This window comes from Protopterus annectens, chromosome 14.part0 (assembly GCF_019279795.1).
Source record: "Protopterus annectens isolate FY-2018-M chromosome 14.part0, PAN1.0, whole genome shotgun sequence".
Lineage (NCBI taxonomy): Eukaryota > Metazoa > Chordata > Ceratodontiformes > Protopteridae > Protopterus > Protopterus annectens.
The window spans coordinates 449,420,088-449,442,269 of record NC_056748.1 but is presented as its reverse complement, the minus strand read 5'-3'; the positions used below and the strand labels follow the sequence as shown (position 1 = coordinate 449,442,269).

The 22,182-nt window shown below is 35.7% G+C and overlaps 1 protein-coding gene across 1 annotated transcript in view; it reads right to left on the bottom strand.

The window, feature by feature from the left end:
- The window catches only part of LOC122788673 (extracellular calcium-sensing receptor-like), a 162,714-nt gene that overhangs the window by 117,874 nt on the left and 22,658 nt on the right, over positions 1-22,182 (bottom strand). Inside the window, exon 4 of the mRNA XM_044055569.1 lies at positions 16,773-16,960. Within this exon, the coding sequence (XP_043911504.1) occupies positions 16,773-16,960 (188 nt within the window). The remainder of the gene's footprint in view (positions 1-16,772; positions 16,961-22,182) is intronic.

Below are 22,182 nucleotides of genomic sequence, written 5' to 3'. Positions count from 1 at the left end.
AAGGGGCAGATGGTAAGAATTTCCAGACTGACTAGTATAGATGGAACTTTTAAAAATGAGATTTTTAAGTTGATAGGGTTATTCCTTGACAGGGGGTACCCTTTGAAGTTCCTCATTAATATAAAAAAGGAAGTGATACATGAAAGATCATCTTCCTTTTCCCCAATTTTGAATTTAGACCAGTGGGTGGAATTTATCAACCGAGTTCAGGGCAAGTCTAATGCCATGGTTATTCAGTACAATGAATATGCTCCCAGCATAGTTGATATTATTAATAAATGTTGGGAACTATGCTTTGATAGGGTAATGTTGTCCAAGTTGGGACCAAAGCCCCAAGTAGTATTTAGTAAGGGGAAGAATATAAAAGACATCTTGGAGAGGCAGGGATGTAAAGATTCCTACAGGTCATTCATGTCAAAATGTGGGGCCTGTAGGGCATGTAGGTACACCAATAGTGGTCCTTATGTGACCATAGCCAGTTATGAATCTTCTATACAGTGCCCAGGTAAATGCAATTGTAATTCTTCCATGGTGGTGTATGTTGCTATTTGCTTTTCCTGTCCCAGGTTTTATGTGGGAAAAACCACTAAGAGATTGAGGGACAGGATCAGAGAACATTTGAGGGCGATAAAAAATAAAGATGTACACAATGCCTTATTTGTACATACCATCAAGTGTGTTGATTTTAACAAATTTATATTTTTCATGATTGATAAAGTTTCAGTCAATGAAAGAGGTGGTGATTTAAAAAAATTATTGGAAGCTAAGGAGTCTAAATGGCAGTTGCATTTGAATGACATGATGGCACCAGGCTTGAATCAGTTTATATTTATCAAGCCTTGTTTGAAAATAAGACAAGATCAAATTGCTTGAACTGCCTTTTTGGTATTTTATTTTTAAACATTAAGTTGAATATTTGTTATCAGGAATTTTTTTATAGTATTCTTTAAAACTTTATGCTGTGTCTTTAATTGTGTTATGTCATGTGAATGAGCTGGTTTAAATTATTTGCTTAAGGTTTTCTTGGGGGCAGTATTTAAATACCTTTGTATAACTTTGTGAAGAACTCTGAAGAAGCCTAATACTGTTTGGTGAAAGCACTTAGTTTTTCTAAGTGGATTATTAAACAGCCAGATGTTTTTATGGAAGAATCTGTTCCTGTGTGAATTTTAAAACAGACGGTTGCTGTTACTGGTTTCGGTATATTTATTTGTTTTTTATTTAGTTGCAGTGGCCTTTTGGCCATTTTTGTTTTTTGTTATAAGGTCTCTCACCATATCATAGCTAGCTACAGGTTATCATCTATGACCATAGAATCTCATGAAGCTTAGCTAAACCTACTATAGGCATTTATTATTCAACCAAACACCGTATTCATGGATGACTTCAGCAACCCCTCTATAGACTTTGAAAAGTACACTGCCTCAAATTTAATGGCACAATGCTTCCTGTACTTTATTAACACAAGTACCCTGGAACAGATAGTTCACATTCCAATGGTTCGACCACGGAATCAAACATACTGGATCTGGTACTCACCAACATGGGACAGTGTTGCACCCCCTTCCCCCTCTATGTCAAGCCCTCACTAGTCAGGTCAGATCACAAAACTGTCTCATTTGAAGTAAAAATCAACCCAGAAAATCCAGCTAAACCAGTAACAAGTAGGAACTATTCAAAGGCAAACTACATCCTATTAACTGACAGTTTGTCAAAATTAAAGGCTTCTCCCACCCCAAGACCACAGCTTCCATGCAGAATTATTCACAGACTCACTATGCAAACATAAATGGCTGGATAGAGGCTGTTGTTCCTACCAGAAATAAAAACAAAACAAATGCTAAAAACAAATCACACTGGTGGCATACTCACCTAAATGTTGTGCATAATAAAAGGAGAAAACTCAAGGGCAAAATCAGGAAAAGGAACTCCCTTAAAGACAAGTAATCTCTTACACAGCTAAACAAGAAACTAAGATGTATAATTAAGTTCAACAAGGCTATCTATGAGGTCAGGATAGCCTCACAGACTAAGAACAGTCAGAAGGCTGTCTTCAGCTACATCCTGAACCTTAGAGTTAACACACAACAGTGTGGTGAACTGATGTTGAACAGTACCACCCACACCAATCAGGGTGACATAGCAAATCTACTGGCTGATAAATTTGGTTCAAATTTCATCCCCCATTTCTCCCCAGCTCCATCAGATGAAATCCCCTCCAACATACTACCCTCAGCTAACAGCAGGGACCAGGTGCTGGCAGCACTTTCTAAAGCTAAAAACACCACATCCATAGGTACCCACAGCATCCTCAGATGTCTCCTGAACAGTCTATAACATGACCTGTCAGGACTATTTGATGCACTCGTCAACTACAGTTTTGAAACAGGCCATGTTACAAGTGAATGGTGGACTACAACAGTCATTCCCCTCCACAAGGGCAAACCAGCAACCAACTAAGGGAACTACAGACCCATCAGTCTAACAAGCCTAATATACAATGCCATGGAATGACATCATGGAAATGATAAACAAGGACTTTGGCAACCTACAGACACTAAACCCATCACAATTTGGCTTATTTAAGGAAAGGTCATGCCTACTTAACCTGTAGGAACAAAGATGAGACTTACCACCAAGGCTGTTGTAAGACAACCATGTCACGTTAAAAACCAAATTCTTTAATATGAACAATAAAAAGTAGCATAAAACAAAGTACTAGGGTGGATAAGCGCTTTTGTTAAAAACCTTCTTCAGATCCTCACCCATTAACCAACAATTTTTCTTATAAAAGGAGTAATAGTCAATCATCAAGAATCAGGAACAAGCTGGACCAATGAGCTTCTCAAACTGAATCAACCATTTAGCATATCAAGATGACCAATGAGAAACTATTTCTTCCAATCAGGAGCACGCCAGTCTCAAATTCATTCAGAATCACAGTAGAACCAATCAACAAAAAACAGCAACAAGCTGGTCCAATGAACTAGTCATACTGACCCAGCTATTTATCATAACAAAAGCACCAATCATCTTTAATCAGGATGTTATTTCACCAATAGTAACCAAGCCATGACTATTCATAGTCAGGAAGCTTATCTTCCAATAGAAATTAGACCTCGACTATTCATATTCATGTGAGGAAAAGAGCCAGTGAAAACTCCCAGTAGAAGCAAAAGAAAACTAAGGAGCAAAATACGATGCCCATGATAACTTAAATGAAGGCCTTCCTAAATGATAGCATGATTTTTCTTTTATATCAGTAAAGTGGCTCTGTTTCTTAGTGGAACCATTTGTTTTTCTGATCAAGTGACTATGCACAGTGACATTTGCAAACAGACGATCAAGAAAAATATCTTCAGATATAAATAAGGCAATATCTATTAGTAATTGCAAGACCAAAGTGTGGTCAAAAACACCTTCTCCTTATATGAAAGGAAAGAAAGTAAGACAGCAAAATTCATAGCCTGAATATACTGAAGTCTGTAATGCAATCAACATGTTACATTAGATCAATTGCATTTCTTGACAAGCCCTCTTGCTTTTAAAATGGGCTTAAGGGGGATAACACAATTAAGACCAGGTGGACAATCGGCTCTGAGTTCCATAATCCATTTGGTTTCTTGTAATTCAGTGTTGTTACATATATCACCCCTTCTCAAATTCTCTCTTAGCATACTTATGGCCATAAAATGAAACCGGTGTATTTTGTTGTTTTTAATATGCTCATATAAGGCATTGGTCTCAACACTGTTGTGAATGTCAGATAGGTGTCGTAGAATCCATTCTTTAAAAGGTCTATTGGTTTTGCCTACATAGTAGACTGGACAGGACATGCAAGTGGCTATGTAAACAAATTTGGCACTCTTACAATTAGCTCTTCCATGGAAATAGTATTTGAATCCAGTAACTGGATGTACAAAAACATTTTTGTTACAAATATGTGGACAAGCCTTGCAAAAACCACATCTCCATGTCCCTTACCATGCATCAGATGTATCACTTGGATTTTGTCTATTACCAAACCATCATTCTAACATAACAGCCTTTTTAATTTTTTTCTGTTCTTATAAGAGAAACTGGGGAATCACCCACTATGTTCCTGATTTTTGGATTGGAAATCAGAATCAGCCAATATTTCTTGATTATCCCACTTACACAGGCATTAACAGAGCTGTAAGTTAAAGTACATCTCAAATGATTAGTTTGTTGTCTAGGCACAGTCATTATACTATTTGAATCTTGTGAGCAGTAGGGATGTCCTCTACTTTCCCTTAAATCCATTACTTCATCACGTTCCACATACACTTTGTTCCTTTTTTAACATCTTTTAGTGAAGACAGAGACTGATTTCTCCTGTTCATCCAAGTAATCATCAGTGCATGTGCACAGTTTGGACATGGGTACCCTGTGCACTAATAGCTATAGCTATTCTAACTTGGTCTTAGCACAATGGGAAAATTAATGAGCAATAGACCCAAGTGATACATGGAAGACACAGCTGGTTTCGTATAACCATTTTGTGGATGACATCTTTATTGCCTGGGAAGGGGATGAATGCAGCATACATACATTTGTTGGCTACTTGGAAAGTACCACTGACTTCCTTGAGTTTGAGCTGAAAGTGTCATCTAGAACTATTGATTTTCTGGATGTAAGGTTGACCTTGGATGCCACAAAAGAAATAGACACCATCATGTTTAGAAAACCCACATGGCATGATCATATGTTACATCAAACAAGCATGCACCCAAGGCACATCTTTCACAACCTAGTCAAGAACCAGGTAACACAACTGTCCAAAGGCTATGAGATAGGAGAAGACAGATATAGTAAAGTAAAACACAAGCTGGTATGAACACTAGTATTAACTTTAATGACCCTTTAAAATTTCTACCCCTGAGAAAATATGAAAGAATAGCCTTTTGAGCTATTTGAGCTAAGCTAAAACACCAAGCAGTAGTAATAAGAAATATTTGTAAATTAAACTCCAGACAGTAGTAATAGTAAAATATCTTGTCACAATCAAAATTTCTTCACTTTTGCAAACAAAAACAACTTCACATTCTTCGTACCAAAAGAATGAATCTTCTTGTTCTGATTAATATTGCTTCACTTCTTAATAGCAACAAATCTTTATTGGGTGAAACTTATATAAATCGGCAGAAAAGCACTGTGCTTATGTAAAGAAACTAGAAATAAATCTTGTGTTTATACATATTTCAGAAACAAAGAAAAATAAAAAAAAAAATCAACATTCTATCTAATTCTATAGAAACATAAATATATAATTGTGATTAGTTAAAACTTAAATATCTCTTAGATTATATATTAGCCAGGTAATTCAGTAGTACAACTTGAATGAGAAAACTTTGAAAAACTGGTGCATCAATTTAATAACAGTCATTTTTTTAAAAATACATAGGAGAATTTAAATAATAAGGAAAGTGAAAGTCACCCCACTTAAAACACCTCTGTATATTAAAAATTAATAAATATATATAGCTTGTCTGCAGTGTTTTCACTCATGTTTCTTCAGATAAAGAAAATGTTTTGTGCACAGAAGTACAATAACTAATAACCAATTAATAATTAAAAAATAATAATTATATAAATCTCCACCAAAGTCAAATTAAAACAGGAAGTTCAGCTATCAATAATAAGGGTGGTGATGGAGTTTCCTAAGATTGAGTATGCCAGTGATGGAAATCTGAGTGTTAAGTCCTGGTGGTTTACATGCTTTTAGTCTGATCTGCCATTCTAATTAATGTTTTTCCAGTCTGTCATTTAATGATCCTTGTAGTTCTTCCTTTGGTATGTGATCTAAAATATTAAATTGGAATGTCTGGTGTCCAGGTTGATCTCAGTTGTGTTTAGCTAGTGTATTGTTGTTGTTGCTGTAGTGGATGTCTATATGGTGTCTAGCAATTCTGGTTTTAAGTCTGTTGATAGTTTTCCCATAATAGAAGGGTTGTATTGGGCTCTGTAAACTACTGATTTCAAATTGCAATTCTTGGGTTCTTGGCTCTGGTAGTAGTGGTCAGTGTTATGGCAGTGGAAACCCATTTTGTTGCTTGTGTGCTTACAGTAACTGTAGTTGGGGGGGGGGGGTCCACAAGGTAATGTAACCTTTGGGAGTTGAGTTGATCCATGGCTGTTCTGCTCATTTTTTTTCAACAAAATATCTGATATCCCTGTTTCTCCAAATGTTGAAACTAGGTTTTTCTGGTTGTATGTTATTTAATGTTATGTTATTCATGAGAATAATCCAGTTGTCCTTAATGATGTCAATTATAAGCAGATCTGAAGCCTGTGGTGTAAATAACCATCATGGAAATGTCTTTATATCTCTCATTGTGGTTTCTTTTCCGGTTAGTTCTGTGGCTGTTGTCAGGATTTGAGTAATCAGGGTTGGTGTTTTTTTGGAGGGAAATAGGTCCAAGCATCCCAAAGACAAACCTTTTCTGTAACCACAGGTGAGCGAATATTTCTTTAGGTTCACTATGTTGATGGTGGAATCCCCTAGTTCCTTCGATACTATCTCAGTCCTGAGACCCTGAGATTTAATCACATTTTTCTTAGTCTGGAAAGGATATATTCTGTCCCAGTGCAATAGTAACTTTACTCTGGTGGGTTTTTGGTGTAAATGATTTGTGAGCCAGTCAGAGCCTTCTGGTTTTGATATTGTGAGTTCTGGGAAATTAGCATTGTCTTGGTTGTGGGAAGTTGTAAACTTTAGGAAATTTGTGGAGTTTCCAATGTAGTTGATACATTCCAGTAAAGTTGCCTCTGTGCTGCTCCAAATAATAAAAACGTCATCAATGTATTGGAAGTAACAACCCATGTGATGGTAGAAGAGAGGGTCATATATGTGTTCTCATTCCCATTTTTCCCCTGACAAGATCAGAAAGACTAAAGAACAAACAAGCATAGTATTACAGATACCTGAGAGGAACGAGAGATGTTGAACTAGATAATATATAAAGCAAATAATAAAGAAATAAATGGATGGGGTGATAGGGGTACCACAGTACCAACTGTTAATAAAGAAATAATTATTAAAAAGTAGGGAACAGATTTTAATTTAAGAATTTTAAAATGTTTGACTATAGTAGTTTGGATATTGATATAATTTTTTAAATTTATTTATTAAAGGTTTCAAATTCATCCCTAATAGAAAATGTGACTTAAGCAATATTCTTTAAATTGATTTTCCCCAATGATAGAACATGCTTAGAAGAAAGCAGTTTAAATAAAAAAGAGTATTTATAACCCCAGATACATCATCAACTGAAAATGTTTGAAACAGTAGTTGAGAAAGAAATAAGAGAAAGTACAAAGAAGAAGAACATTTATTTTAACCTACTTAATGATGAGAAAATACTTTTAGAACAACTAAGAAAGAATAAGTATATATAAGTAATAGGGCCTGATAAAGGAGGCAGCATTGTGATTATGGACACTTTACAGTATATGGGGAAATGATGGAGTTGTTAGGAAATGAGGATAAATGCATACAAGTGTCCAAAAATTTAATTTATTTGGAATATTCTAAGATTGATTATTACTTGAATGACTTTTTATACAAGGTGTTATTGATGCAGATACCCATCATTTTTTACATACTGAAAAACCATTAATACCATCTATCTTTGGTATCCCCAAAGTTCATAAGAATGTGATAGATCCACCAATGAGATCCATAGTAACTACATATGGGTCAAAAAACACATTCTTTGGTGATATATGCAGATCAGAAACTTAAAAAAAAACATATGGAAGGGAACCAATTCCTACTTAAAAGATTCATGTTTTTTTTTGAAAGGGGTAAATAACGTATATGCTAATATTTTTATCACCACTGACATAACTGATTTATTTTCTGTTGTACCCCATGATGTATGAATGGAGTGGTTCAAAAAGACACTTTGTGATTATATATTTTTGAACTCTAAAGAAATTATTTTAATATTAGAATTTTCAGAAATGATATTAAAGAACAATTTTATGTACTATGGAGGTGAATATGATAAAGAAGTAAAGAGTGTTACAACTGGGGATTCGTGTGTCCCCATTTACCCTAATTTAGTTCTTACAGTCTGGGAACAAAAATTATTTTTAATTCACCATATGTAAAATATTGGAATTTATATAAATGCTATTTGGATGATATTTGTATATTTTGGTTAGCAAATGAAGAATTATTAATGAAATGTATTCAATATATAGAAGGTATAACAACATTTTTAAAGTTTATCCACAATGTTTCTTATGAATACGTAAATTATTTGAATGCGACTATGCATAAAATACATAGTATTAGAGCATTTAAATCTTCTCAGTATAGGAAAGGAACATTTTCTAAATCTTATTTGTATTACACCAGCGAACACGATATTCAACAAAAAAGAGTATAGTGAAAGGTCAGTTTTTGATGGTATCTTGTATGGTTTGGCATGAAGATGACTTTCTTGAAGAATGTGAAAAAGTTAAAAAAATATTTCTAGAAAGAAAATATCATAAAACATTTGTTAATGACATTTTAAAAGAAATTAAGGAAGGAAGGTTGACTAAATAGACATCAGTAATTGGTGGGGGTTACATAGTTATACATCAAAATATGAACCAAGAGACAGAAAAAAATATACTAGGAAATATTTTCAAAGTTATAGGGGAGAAAAAGTATTCCCCTACAGGGATGCTTTTATTATGAACTGTATTTCAAAGATGAATTTGATTAAGAATATCATTGCTAGGAATTGGAATATTTTTGCTAAGTTTTTGACCTTCTGGGGATATTTTGAAAACCAATTATGTTTACATATAGAAGAAGTCATAATGTTTGTTTGTGTCTTTCGGCTTTTCCCAATTAGGGGTCGCCGCAGCGGAACTCCGGTCCGCTAATGATTGGTAGTTGATTTTTACGTGTCGAGTTACCAGCTCTGACACACAACTTTCAACGAAGGTATGCACATTCACGCATGTCTCCACACAGAAGACACTCTAGCTGAGAATCGAACCAGACAGCATCTTACTGTGAGGCGACATATGAATTCAATTTTAGAGAATAAAAGATACACCCCTTTTTCTCACTGCCAAAATGGAGTGGTTATTTTTAAATGTGGGTTTTGTACACAGTGTTTTCATTGTGAATGTGGAAGACCTATATATCTTAAGCAGGGACAGATACATTTATAATCGACATTTTAACTGTAATAGTAAAGGAGTGCTATATTTAGCTATATGTAAGGAGTGTGGTGCATTTGGGAAACAAAGATTGAATATAGTGAATAATACTGGCAGCTAATCCTGTATGCTAGTAAAACTCCAGGATTAAATTAGACTATATCTATATCTCCAGTATTAAAACTAAAGGCAGCTAAGTTATAATTTAGTAGACTGAATTTTAAAGAACTTAAGATATAAATATACATACTTTTTATGTGACTCAGAAGTTTTAGGTTTTATATGTTTAGTATGTGTATTATTGTTATTATTATTATTATTATTATTATTATTATTATTAGGTGACAGAGTACTAAATACAGTTAGATTTATGTTTCATAAGCCATTATGGTTTTAATGCTTCTACCTAATTCATTTATCATATATTTATCTTTTTATTTATGTATTCAAACAAAATATTTAAACACTGACTTTACAAAATATTATGAGGGTCCATAACCAGGATAAATCAATTCAGATTTTTCTATTCATGTAGTGCAGTATCAGTTTTTTATCAAAATTTTTTTATGGTTAAATTTCTTTATGGTTTATATACTCATATTTATAGGTTATATATTTATTTTTAAACTGTTACTTCTGTCACCCACATTTTAAGACAAGTCCTAAGTTCAGGATGAAAATGCTGATATGAGTGCTAGTGTTAAAATTGCTTTTATATTTAATTAAAGTTTGATTTTTACAGCAGTTTCAATGCCTGATTTCTGGACCTTCACAGTACAATTACTGTAGTTTTTTGGTGGTTTGGGTTATATATTTTCATACTACACTGTCTTCCACTCATTGAGATTTTCGTTGGTGGTTAATACAGACAAAGGACATGGTCTAAAACTTAATGCCAAAAAATGCACTATAATGTCCTCTGGGAAACTGTCAACTCAAGGCAATTACTCCACTGATAAAATTCCCCTTAGAGTCAACCTACTAGTATGGGATGTGGGAACATATGTAGACAACAATCTGGCCTTTGACCAACATGTAACTATAATAATAAGAAAATCATTTGATGTCACCCAGCTTATATGTAAGGGAGTGACATCTAGGTCCAAAGAGTTTATAGTACTACTCTACTTGGCCCTTATCAGACCTGTTATTGAATATAATGCCCCCTTTGGCTATCATCTAACCAGACACTTGCAACAGTTGCTATTCTCACAAGGTATTCTCATCAGAAAAATTCAGGTCATGAATATCCTGTCCTACACTGATCACCTAAAGGCTCTGTCTCTGTATTTGGCCTCCTACGAGCTGCTGAGAGTGAATCTTTGCCTGGCTAACAGGGTTTCCTCAGACCAAGCCCTGATGGATCTTTTACACGTGCATAATACAAACAGCACCAGAAACACTACATCCAAGGGTTTAGTATCAAAATGAAGAACTGAGGTACGGCAAACACAGGAATGCTGAATGTGTGTTAGCTGATTCCTGTATTGCCAAACTACAATTCTACTAGTGTCCTTTGCAGCGAATGCCACTGTGCATTTGCTTATATGTGATCAACATTATGAATAGAGATTGTGGTACAGTGCAGATCAGAAAATTTACCCTTTTCCTCATTGTAGTATGATCTCAGAGTTGGAATATATAATTTGCAGGGGGTGTTGGGGCCGCAGCCACCCACGAAGGGGTGCAGGGAGGCTTGCGCCCCTGCAAAAATGTGAATTTCAGTGATGTGCAGTACTGAACTGTGTACATTTGTACTGCTAGAAAACAGACAGGTAAGTGGCAGTAGGTAAAAAACATTGCTGATATCGAAAATGCCGATTTTGATATCTTCAGTATTTCCATTTGACATTGTAACCTAATTAATATGCAGTATGTTGACATTATGGCTCAGTATTTCACCCACATTATGTTCTGAACTTCACATTTTTGATAGTAACAGATCCAGGGCTCTGAACTTCACTTATGACAGAAACAGAATATGCTTTGGAGAAAGATATGTGTCCCAAAGTATACCCACACTATGGAATAGGCTCCCATCCATGTAAAACAGAGTTTGTTCCTGACCCTATTTAAACAAAACCTTGATAATTGAATGAGAAATCATAAATTTATCCCCAGTATGGCCCCAATGTTCCTCACAGACAGAAGCTGGCAATAATAAAAGTGTTATCCTAACTAACCCCCCCTTATAAATCCTTAGCGACCTGCCTAATAACATGCCCCCCTTCCCTGTATGATACTTGCAGCCCAAATGGTTTGGGGTGCACACCTAGGCTTGTAAGGGGTCTAGAGGTCAATAGTCTAGTAACAACCTATGAACATGTTGTTGTTGTGTCTTTTGGCTTTTCCTGGTTAGAGGTCGCCACAGCGGAACTCCGGTCCGCTAATGATTGGTAGTTGATTTTTACATGCCGAGTTAACAGCCCTGATGCACAACCTTCAACGAAGGTACGCCCATTCACGCATGTCTCCACGCAGAAGACGCTCTAGCTGAGAATCAAACCGAACAGCATCTTACTGTGAGGCGACAATGCTACCACAGCACCACCCCCCGCGGTCTATAATACTAATAAACAAGTATACACAGGTTAAGTATAAGACATCAGAAAGCAAATGCACAACTTATACAGACAATTAGAACATGATTGAAGCAATTTTCATGTGGAAACATTTGCACTTATGCAAATATTTACATAAAGAAGTAGTTTAAAACATAAAGTGCTGAATTACTCCTCATTCCTAAAGCCTGAGCATTTTGGTGGTGTTAAACAGGTGATCTTTTAATTTATTTCTGGATAAGTCCAAAGCTTTCAATTGCCTGATTTCAGATAGCACTTGATTGCAGGCAGCCGGCCATAGCTTACTAAATACTCTCTTTCCTGTGGAAGATTTGAATTGTGGTCTTATTAGCATTACTCTTTCCTCCTGACTCTTTCTCAGTGTGTAGTTATTCTATAGTGACCTAACACCTCATTCAGTTTAAAACAGTCCATCAAAAGTTCACCATTTTACATAGCCATGCACATTCCCTGCAACCTTGGGTTTGTAAGGAAGTGCCTGAATGGGGTACCATGGCTGACATTAAATAGGTCCCCCCACCTAACTATTTGGGGTCATAAACACTGTGCTGCATATACATCTGCTTAATACAGTGATGCAGTACAAGAATAATCCCCCTGTTGGATGTCCTTGCTTTGAAAGTGTATTATGTAGCAAAAATGTTAGTGCAGAAATCTCTCTGGTATAATTATTTTTTCAGATGAGGGAATTGCTGTAGTTGCCCCTTTCGTGGACACACATACACACACACACACGCACACACGCACACACACACACACACACACACACACACACACACACACACACACGCACACACACACACACACACACACACACACACGCACACAGATGCACACAGATGCACACACACACACACACACACACACACACACACACACACACACACACACACACACACACACACACACACACACACACACACACACACACACACACGTCTGCTGTGCTTGCTGTTCTCACTTCCCCTGCTATGTTTGGAGTCCTACTGAGCAAATCCTGTCGGCACACCTGTATAGATCACCTAGACTGCTGTTTAGTGTCCCAACCAGCATTCCAACTAGTATAACTAAAAATTTTTTTAGTATTTATAATTTACTTAGTGTTGCTTGCAGTTGGGTCAGTCTGCAAACTCTGATCTTCACATGTGGAAACTGTCTCCAACCAATGCATGAGTACTTGCCCAGTTTGCTCCTCTCCCACCACCAATTCCCAAGTTACCTAGTTTATAATCTATTCCCATTAATGTGCAACACCATTCAAGTTGCATCAATTCTAAAAACTTGAATTGTTAACCTTCTTCCTACTACATCAAATAAAGATCTGCTACAAAGTTAAATTTCTCTTTCTTAGTAATTCAGATAAGTATAGTACTGTGTCTGCTATTAATTTCTTCTTCAATATACCCCCCCCCTTAAATAACTAACAACTTCAACAAATTTCCAGGACAGTGCAACCATTGGCATCGCCACAGAAAAGCAAATGTATTCTACTGCATTCACCTACCCCAAAATACTACCCTATTTCTGACAATCACTGAGATTCATTCCAACCCAGACTGCCAGTCTCTAACTCACCGCAGCATTCCCCCTACCCCTTCCAAGCATACTAACATTTTGGCTAATCCATCAGCTTGCCTGACCACAACCTTAAATTGTTTAGTCTCGTATTAACAGAAACATGGTTAAAACTATCAGTCACCAATGAAGAAATCCTGCCCCAAGTTACAGTATCCTGTGTGAAGTCTGCCTCATCAAATGAGCAGGTGGTAGTGTTTATCATGTTTTCAAATAATTTAAAAATAAGCCCCTAGCCTATAGAAATCCCCTCCTTTTCCATTAGTGAAATACTAGTATCAGTATCACATGTAAACAATCGAAAAGTCATATGCATAATAGCCTTGTACATTCCTCATAGACAAAAATGTGAAATACAAACAAAATGTCCTATCATGGATCACTGCTAACATATTCCTCAAAACTATTATATTAGGTGACATAAACACTAGCTGGACCCCAACCTTAAGTAACATGTTGACCTACTACCCTCTGACACCCCTACAATTTCATGCAACTAATATTCTTGCATACTAGACTTAATAAGACCTTAGGCTCTGAAATAATTTGTGACTGGAACCCAACACCCAATCCTAACATCATAGCCCAAAATGGTATCCTACCTGAATGTTTTTAAGTGACTGCCACCTGATTTACATTCAGTATAATACTTGAGATCAAATGTATATAACTACATCAGAAATTTCTATAAATTCAACAGAGACAGTTTTAAAAAAGCTCTAAGGCTCTATAATTAGAACATCTCAAAACTCTTGCACCTTAATGAATCTATAGAGGACTTCAACCAATCTCTACAAAGTATATGAAATTCCCAACTCATTCAGGAAAGGCATATTTAAACCAACCCTCAGTTATCACCAGCTTTAACACAAATCATGAGACAAAGGGATTAGGTTTAGAATATCCGGTGGGCTAAGAAACCTTTTCAATCTTTCAAAACTAGCATAATCTGAAAAGCATCACCAAAGTTTATGTAATATATATATAGACCACCCACCAGAGGACAGATCAATGCAGGAACAATATAAGGACACTCCATTTAAGTATACTGAACTTTATTAACTCCACTTTTCATCCAAAAGGACTTCTTCAGAAACAACAAGCCATCACAGAAATCCACTTAAATACAAAACTTCCAATTAGCTTCCCAAAGCCATTACTAACATTTAAAAATATAGGAACATATAAAAAACAATTTATACATGCTCTTTAATTCTCTTACTAAGGGCTCGGGTGGTCATCCCAACATGAAATGTCTGACAACCTGTGCATACACTAATGTAAACAACCCTAGCACTTTTACAGCTGAACCTACCCATACCTGAAATGGTTTCATCCAGATGACCCAATAAAAGAAAGGGCCACTCATAGATAAACCTACACATAGAACAAAAACATGTTTATATGTACCACATTTTTTTTTTCAGTGGGTATTGGCCCTATCTTAGTGTTATCATGTTGCAAAAGGGTTTTTATACATATGTTCCTTTTAAAAACAAAAGAGGGATGATCCCAAAAAATCTTAACCATATCTACATTCCCTCTCAAAATTTTCCAATTATTTTGTATAATTTTCTAATAGCATAACTATCTACTGCCATGTCCAAATTACAAACCAATGTATTTTTGGTACTAGAAGTAGTGCCAACATTGTTCACATCACAATTCTTGAGCAAAAAGGGGGCAAAACAAATAGCCCTTTTCTCAGTGATTTCTAAAGCACTAGAAACCAAACAAGTGTTTTTGCAGCCCCTTTCTAAGAATAGGGAAATAATAAAATATAATTCTTCCTTGAAAACCACTTCACTGGTCATAAGTCTGGATGCTCAAATAAATTGTCCTCTCAGTATATTTTTCTTAATAAAATAGGGGTGGTTACTCTTAAAATGTAAGTATTAGTTAGAAAATTTACTTTTTCTATAAATCCTGCTTTCAAAACATTGATTCACTAGATCCCATTTCAATGTGATGTCCCCAAAAGAGAATTTAAAAAAAAATTGTACTGGAATTGCGTCCAGTTACAAACAATTCACATTCCTCAACAGTTCCTTTAAAAATTAAAAAAAAAAATCATTCATGAATCTTTTAAAAAATAAAACTTGATCAAACAAAGGAATAGTAGGCAAAAATTCATTTTCCTACCACCCCAATACTAGATTCACAAAAGCCGGGGCCACAGGGGACCCCATAGCAACACATTTTACTTGCTGAAAATACTTATCATTAGATAAAAAAACAATTATGTTCTAATAAAACCACCAATAGGTAACAAAGCAAACTGATTTCAGAAGTGGAATGGTCTTTCTCCTTAAATATAATCTAATGTAATCAATACCTTCATCCCAAGGTATACAAGTAAAGAGATAATTTATATCAACTGTTAACATGACTAAATTGACATGTGTGCCATATATAAAACTGTCATTACATTTCTTAATTTGAGACAAAAAATCCCAAGAGTCTCATAAGTATGAAGAAAGATCTTGAATGAATGGATTTAAAATAGTATTAATATACAGGGAAATCCCCTCAGTAACAGAATTTGAGGCAGGCACATTTGGCTGAAAAGGGGGGTTCTTTTAATTTTTATGTATCTTGAGTATTCCAAATAGAACTCCTATCTTATTCATGAAATTGTACAAGGTGTCATCCAACTGCCCATTCATTAACAATTCATATAAATAGTCCTTAATAAAATTATAGCCTTGTTTTAAATAAGTCAGTGTGACCTCTTTGTATTCGTCACTGTTTATTAGCATCTGTTCCATAGCTTTAATATAATCATTCTGATATATAAAAAACTAATCCCCCTCCTTTATCTGCTCTCACAGTTCTCAGTTCTTCCATTTTCATAATTTCATTCAAAGCTGACCTTTCCTCAACTGGTAAATTGTAATAGCAATAATTATTGTCAGTTTTGTTCCCCAGTAATTGTCTGATATAATTTTCACAACTTTTTTCAAAAATGATTAAAGTATTATGAAGTCCAGGATTATAACTGGAAAGTTTTAAAAAAACAGCAATGCTCATTGACCTTCATGTTATCAAATAAAAATTGTAGATTCAACTTCCTGATAAAACTTTTTAAATCCAGTGTAGTATTGGTCATATCAGCCATCCTCGAGGGCACAAAACTGAAACCTAACCTCAGTATTAAAACAAAAATCAGTCAAGTTAAAAATCTTACAATATGCACTTACATGTAAACTTAAAATGAGTCCTTTTTCCTGGAGTTCTTCATTCTTCCCCAATTCTGATTGGACTGGGACCCTTCTGTTGTGGACAAAAAGTCTCAACATAAATTGATTGACAACCTGTGCATACAGTAATGTAAACAACCCCAACATTATTACTGCTGAACCTACCTAAGCTTATGAATTGGGGAAAGCCTTTTCTTTAAGCTGTTCATCTATCAAGCAGCCGGGATACCTCTCCTTTAACAATACGGCAAGTAGCTGTATTGATGACTGCACATTCTCCTTTAAGAGTGGGAACAACCAGAGATGAAATGAGCCACGTGGAAATGGAATCTAAGATTAATAACCGCCCATTCGGGGTGGCTAGTTCCTTAGAAGAAGCTGAGTTTGCCGATACCTTTGAGGAGTTACCTTTGTATCCTGTTCACAAAAATCAAGTGGATAATACTGTCTCTGGTTCAAAAAACTTTGTCCACAACAGAAGGGTCCCAGACCGATCAGAATCGGGGAAGAACTCTTCTATCTAATAACCTTCTCTCCTCATCTCAACATTGATTTCACTCCTACACAATACAGGCCCCACCCTGCAATCATTCCTAAATGCAATACATCATCATAAGAACAACAAAAATTTAGTGTTGTCTATTTACTTTGGCTTTTCTAAGGTATTCATTTCTGTGTTTCATCATAAAGTATGACTGACATTGTCTTTTTACCCATGTTCTATATCTTTTACCTGGAGTGTTTTTATTAATTCTTGTTATATTACTATGCTCAGCATACATGATGTAACCTGTTTTGTGTATTATGCTGGATGTACTGTATTTGTATAACTTGATGTTGGAGCTTTTCTCCCCGGGCCTCCGCTGAAAATGGACCTGGTCCAGTCGGAATTTTCCGGTTAACAAATGTAAAATAAAATAAATAAAATAAATAAATAAATAACCTCCTCGCCAAACTTTTACAGCTAGGTCTCTCTTTTCTTCTTACTTGCTTCAACTCTTGCCATTCCAAAAGAACACAATGCTATAAATGGCTACAAGCCACATCCAACTTTTTTCCCATCCTAGAAGGAGTTTCCCAGGGTTCTATCCTGGCTCCCCTACTGTTTACCATTGTTGTCAATCACCTTCCTTTACAACCTGACAAATCTGCCATTATTCAGTATACTGATGGTAAATCTGCCAAAGGAACAGAACTACAACTGAACATTAAATGCTCCTTCTAATTAATAGAAACATTGCATAAACAATCTAACCTAGTACATAAAGCTAAAAAACAAACTCATGCTGTTCATCTCCTAGTGTGACCCTAATGCTAAAGCTAACATTTCTTTTACATCATGAAAAGATACTACTATTGAAACTATCTCCCATACTAAACTCATTGAAACTGAATCAACACATTCAACAAGTGAATTTAAAAGCATCAAAGCCTTGGAATGCTGCATAGAGCCAAACCTTTCCTTACTGTCTCCACCAGAAAATGTGTAGCATCTACCTCTAACTGCCCATTGTTTCCAATGAAGCCTCTACTTTTACCAACTTAAAATCTACCCAACTTTCAAAAATTGAACAGTGCTATAATACAATTGCTAAATTTGCCACAAACTCATTGACACAAACTTATCACTGCATTACAATTAGACAGTGTAATCCCCTGATTTCCTTAAATTCAGTCAACTGAAACTAGCCCACACAATTCTATCGACTCCTGAAAAATGTCCCTGACTGACCTCCCTCATATTGTGGTACTTTCCTTTCCATGAAGTCAGGTTCTCTGAAACACTTCTGTCATGTATTACCCCAACCAAGAAGTCACATGCAACAGTCTCCACTCTCACAATGTCACTAAACAGTGCAACTCCCTCCCATTACCATTTTGTGAAATTAATATCCTCTATAATTTTAAAGCATTACTAAAAACAGAATTCCTCAGGAAAGGGATCTGACACTGTTTTGTCCCTCACCCCCCTGCAGTAACCATTTTTACTACTCTGACTTTTCCATCTGAATTAATTTGTCTTAAAAAAAATATATATATACATATATATATATATATATATATATATATATATATATATATATATATATACATGGATTTACCTGATAACACCGACAAGCGAAAACACCGACAACAAGATCACTGACACCACAAAACCAAAAGTTCAAAAACATGAAAGTTCACATGCCCGGCAAACCACAATCCCGACAGTCAACAAAACAAATTCCTTTTCTGAAAAAACACACACAACACAAGAACACCAAAAACCTTACAAACCTACGCTAAACCTTACATACACAACTATCTATGCACTAACCTTAACCCAAACCCTAACCCTAAAGGCCATCACTATCGCACATTTACCTTACCTACACCATAACCCTATAAGTCCATCACTATCGCACACTTACCTTACCCGCACCCTAACCCTAAAGTTCATCACTATCGCACACTACCTTATCCACACCCTAACCCTAAAGTCCATCACTATCGCACACTTACCTTACCCGCATCCTAACCCTAAAGTCCATCACTATCGCATACTTACACAGTCGCCCTCATTTCGCATGTCAGAGTTTTCAGCGTCGGGATTTCGAACTGTCGATTATTTCCATTGCCGGTCTTACGGTGTCAGTGATCTCATTGTTGTTGTTTTCACTTTTCGGTCTTTTCAGGTAGACCCACACACACACACACACACACACACATATATATATATATATATATATATATATATATATATATATATATATACACACATATATATATATATATATATCTGCCCCTCTCTCTTCTGTCTCTCAACATATCCCTGTACTGCTTCTCCTTCTTTCCTTAAATCTCACTAAGCTCTCATATAGTCATTGCCCTTTTCCTCCTCATTAATCATGCCTTTACTCCTTCTACTACTTATTACACACTACCTCTTTCATTACTATCCATCTTCAGTTTATATCACCTGACCTCTCTATGGCTCATGTACCTTAGAGCTAATCTGTGAGACTTTTACACCTGAAGAAGATCGTGTTACATCTCAATACAAAATAATGACCTATGTCTGATGTTAAATACAATGCTTAAATATCTACTTGTGCCCAGAAAGGGAAGTACATTATTTACATCCAATTAGCTAAAAAAGAAAGCTGAAGTAATTACAAAACCTATGTCAGTTGAATAAAAGGATTTACATCACATCTGTATTCCAGTGTTTTCTCTATTTATTGATTTATTGACATTTGTTAACCGGGAAAGTCCGACTGGGTCAAAAACCCATTTTCCATGGAGGCCTGGGGAGAAAAGCTTCAACAGTGTTAATCAGAAATAAAAAAATACAGTTGCTATAGTTTTATGCAAAGATATTGTAGATAGTTAAGCAAAGAAAATTATACATTGTATGGACATAAAATGTACATAATATATCAGTGAATTTTAATATAGTAGGTTTAAATAATATAAACATCTTTAGGAGTGCAGAGGTTATTTGTGTTTTTATACAGAAAACAGAAGAGTACTTACAGTAGTTAAATAATAGTTGAGAGATGGAGAGAGACATGGAAGTAGTTGTGGTAGGAAAAGAGATACATAGAGGCAAGAGATGGAAAAGGATGGGGTTTAGACATGGGAAGAAGAGGGGATATCAGCTGGTTATATATTAGTTTTGGAGCACTGGCAGCTCTGTTTGTCAAGAAGGTAGTTCTTATGTGTATGTTTGAAAATTTTAGAGCTATTTATACTGGTATTTTTATTTGGTAAAGTGTTCCATAATTTATCAATGGTGTAGGAATGGAGACACTGTCCTGATCTTTTGTTGGGTTTGTGAAAACTTGGCAGTTGCTTGTGCGTAGACCTGAGAGTTCTGGTAGGAGTGTAAATGTGGAGAATAGATTTTAAGGCAGGACAGCTGTCAAGTTTGTATAGTAGGTTATGTGCGACTGCCAGTTGTATATAGTTAAGCTACTAGGGGAATCTAACCAACTTAGGTTTGTGAGAGCATTGCAGTAGTGGGAGAGGTATGATGTGTCTGCAGCAAATGTAATGATTTTTGTAATAACGGGACTGAAGCTTAGCTTTGAGAGTATGGTGAAAACGGGAGCATCATATAAAAGACGAGGGATTAAGTAGGTGTTGGCTAGTATTCTTTTGGTATTCAGGTCTATGAAGTTTTTCTGTCTGTAGACCATTCATGCTTGAAGTGTGTTTTTTATGGCATTATTTATTTGCTGGTCAAATGTGAGTTTGTTGTCTTTGGTAACACCTAGAAGCTTAGAGTTTGTTACTACTATTTCTGTGTTGTTTAGGGAGTATATTTTGAATTCATAAGAGAAAGATTTGGGGGTGAAGAGTAATAGTTTAGTCTTGTTGGAGTTTAGTAGTAATTGTGCATCATTTAGCCATAGTTCAATTGATTTAAAAGCTTTCTGAGTATTTTGTAATAGATCAGGTATATTGTTAGATGAAGAGATAATGGTGGATTCATCAACATACTGGGTTAGCGTACTTTGTTGAGAGGCAGTGCATTGATTATTAATGAAAATGTTAGAGGATGGGTCCAAGTACTGACCCTTCTGGAATTCCTGTTTTATTAGTGTGGTATTGTGATAGGGAGCCTAGACATTTTACACATTGTTCCCTGTTGGTGAGGTAACTGTAGAACCATTGCTGGGAGGGTGTTGAACATCCTATCAGGGAGAGTTGATGAAGGAGTTTATTGTGTGATACTGTGTCAAAGGCCTTTGACAAATCCAGTAACACTTCTAAGGTGAATAGGCCAGAGTTTCTAGCTTTGTTGACTGTATCGGTGAAGGGGATGAGAGTGGTCATTGTACTCTGTGCAGGTCTAAATCCATGTTGAGTGGGTGTAAGAAGATTGTTATGAACAAGGTGATTTAGTAGTTGCATCCAAGTACACTTTTTGCACAGTTTGGATAGAGGAGATAGTATAGAGATGGGCCTGTAATTTGATAGCTCATTGGATTTACCTCCTTTGTCAAGGGGGTAATTATTGACATTTTCCAGAGGTTAGGAACATGGGATTCCTTAATGGCATGATTGATAAGAATGCTGACTGAGTATACAATAGCTATAGCAGGAAGTTTTAGGTGTTCTGCAGGGAGACTGTCTGATGAGGACAAATAGGTTTTAGTTTAAGAAGAAGTTTATATACACGTTTAGTGGATACAGGTTGCAGAGAGAAAGGAGGGATTGTGTTGTTAGATGTAGATTTGTTTGGATGGTGCTGGGAATTGGTTGGATTGTTTTTGTCATTTTTTTGTGTGAAGGGGGGTATGAAACTATATGTGGCACTGGGTTTTGTGGCAGAGTTAGTACCTGTTACTAAACTGGCTATGCTGTCTATAAAGTGGGAATTAAACATGTCAACTAGTTCAGTAGGTATTTTATCTGCATTTGGTGACAGACTTTGAGTGGACCCAGGGTTGAGTAAAGATGAGATGGTTTTCAAAAAATTCTTTGGGTTGTTTTTGTGGATGGATATTTTTTGAGAAAAATATTGCTTTTTATCAGCACTAATTATTTGGCTTTATTTCATAGTCACCTGTGGTTTTGAAGATTGATATCATTTTTATGGTTTAGCCAAACTTTCCAGGCTCTGTCTGGTTTGTATTATTTGTTTAGTAGCT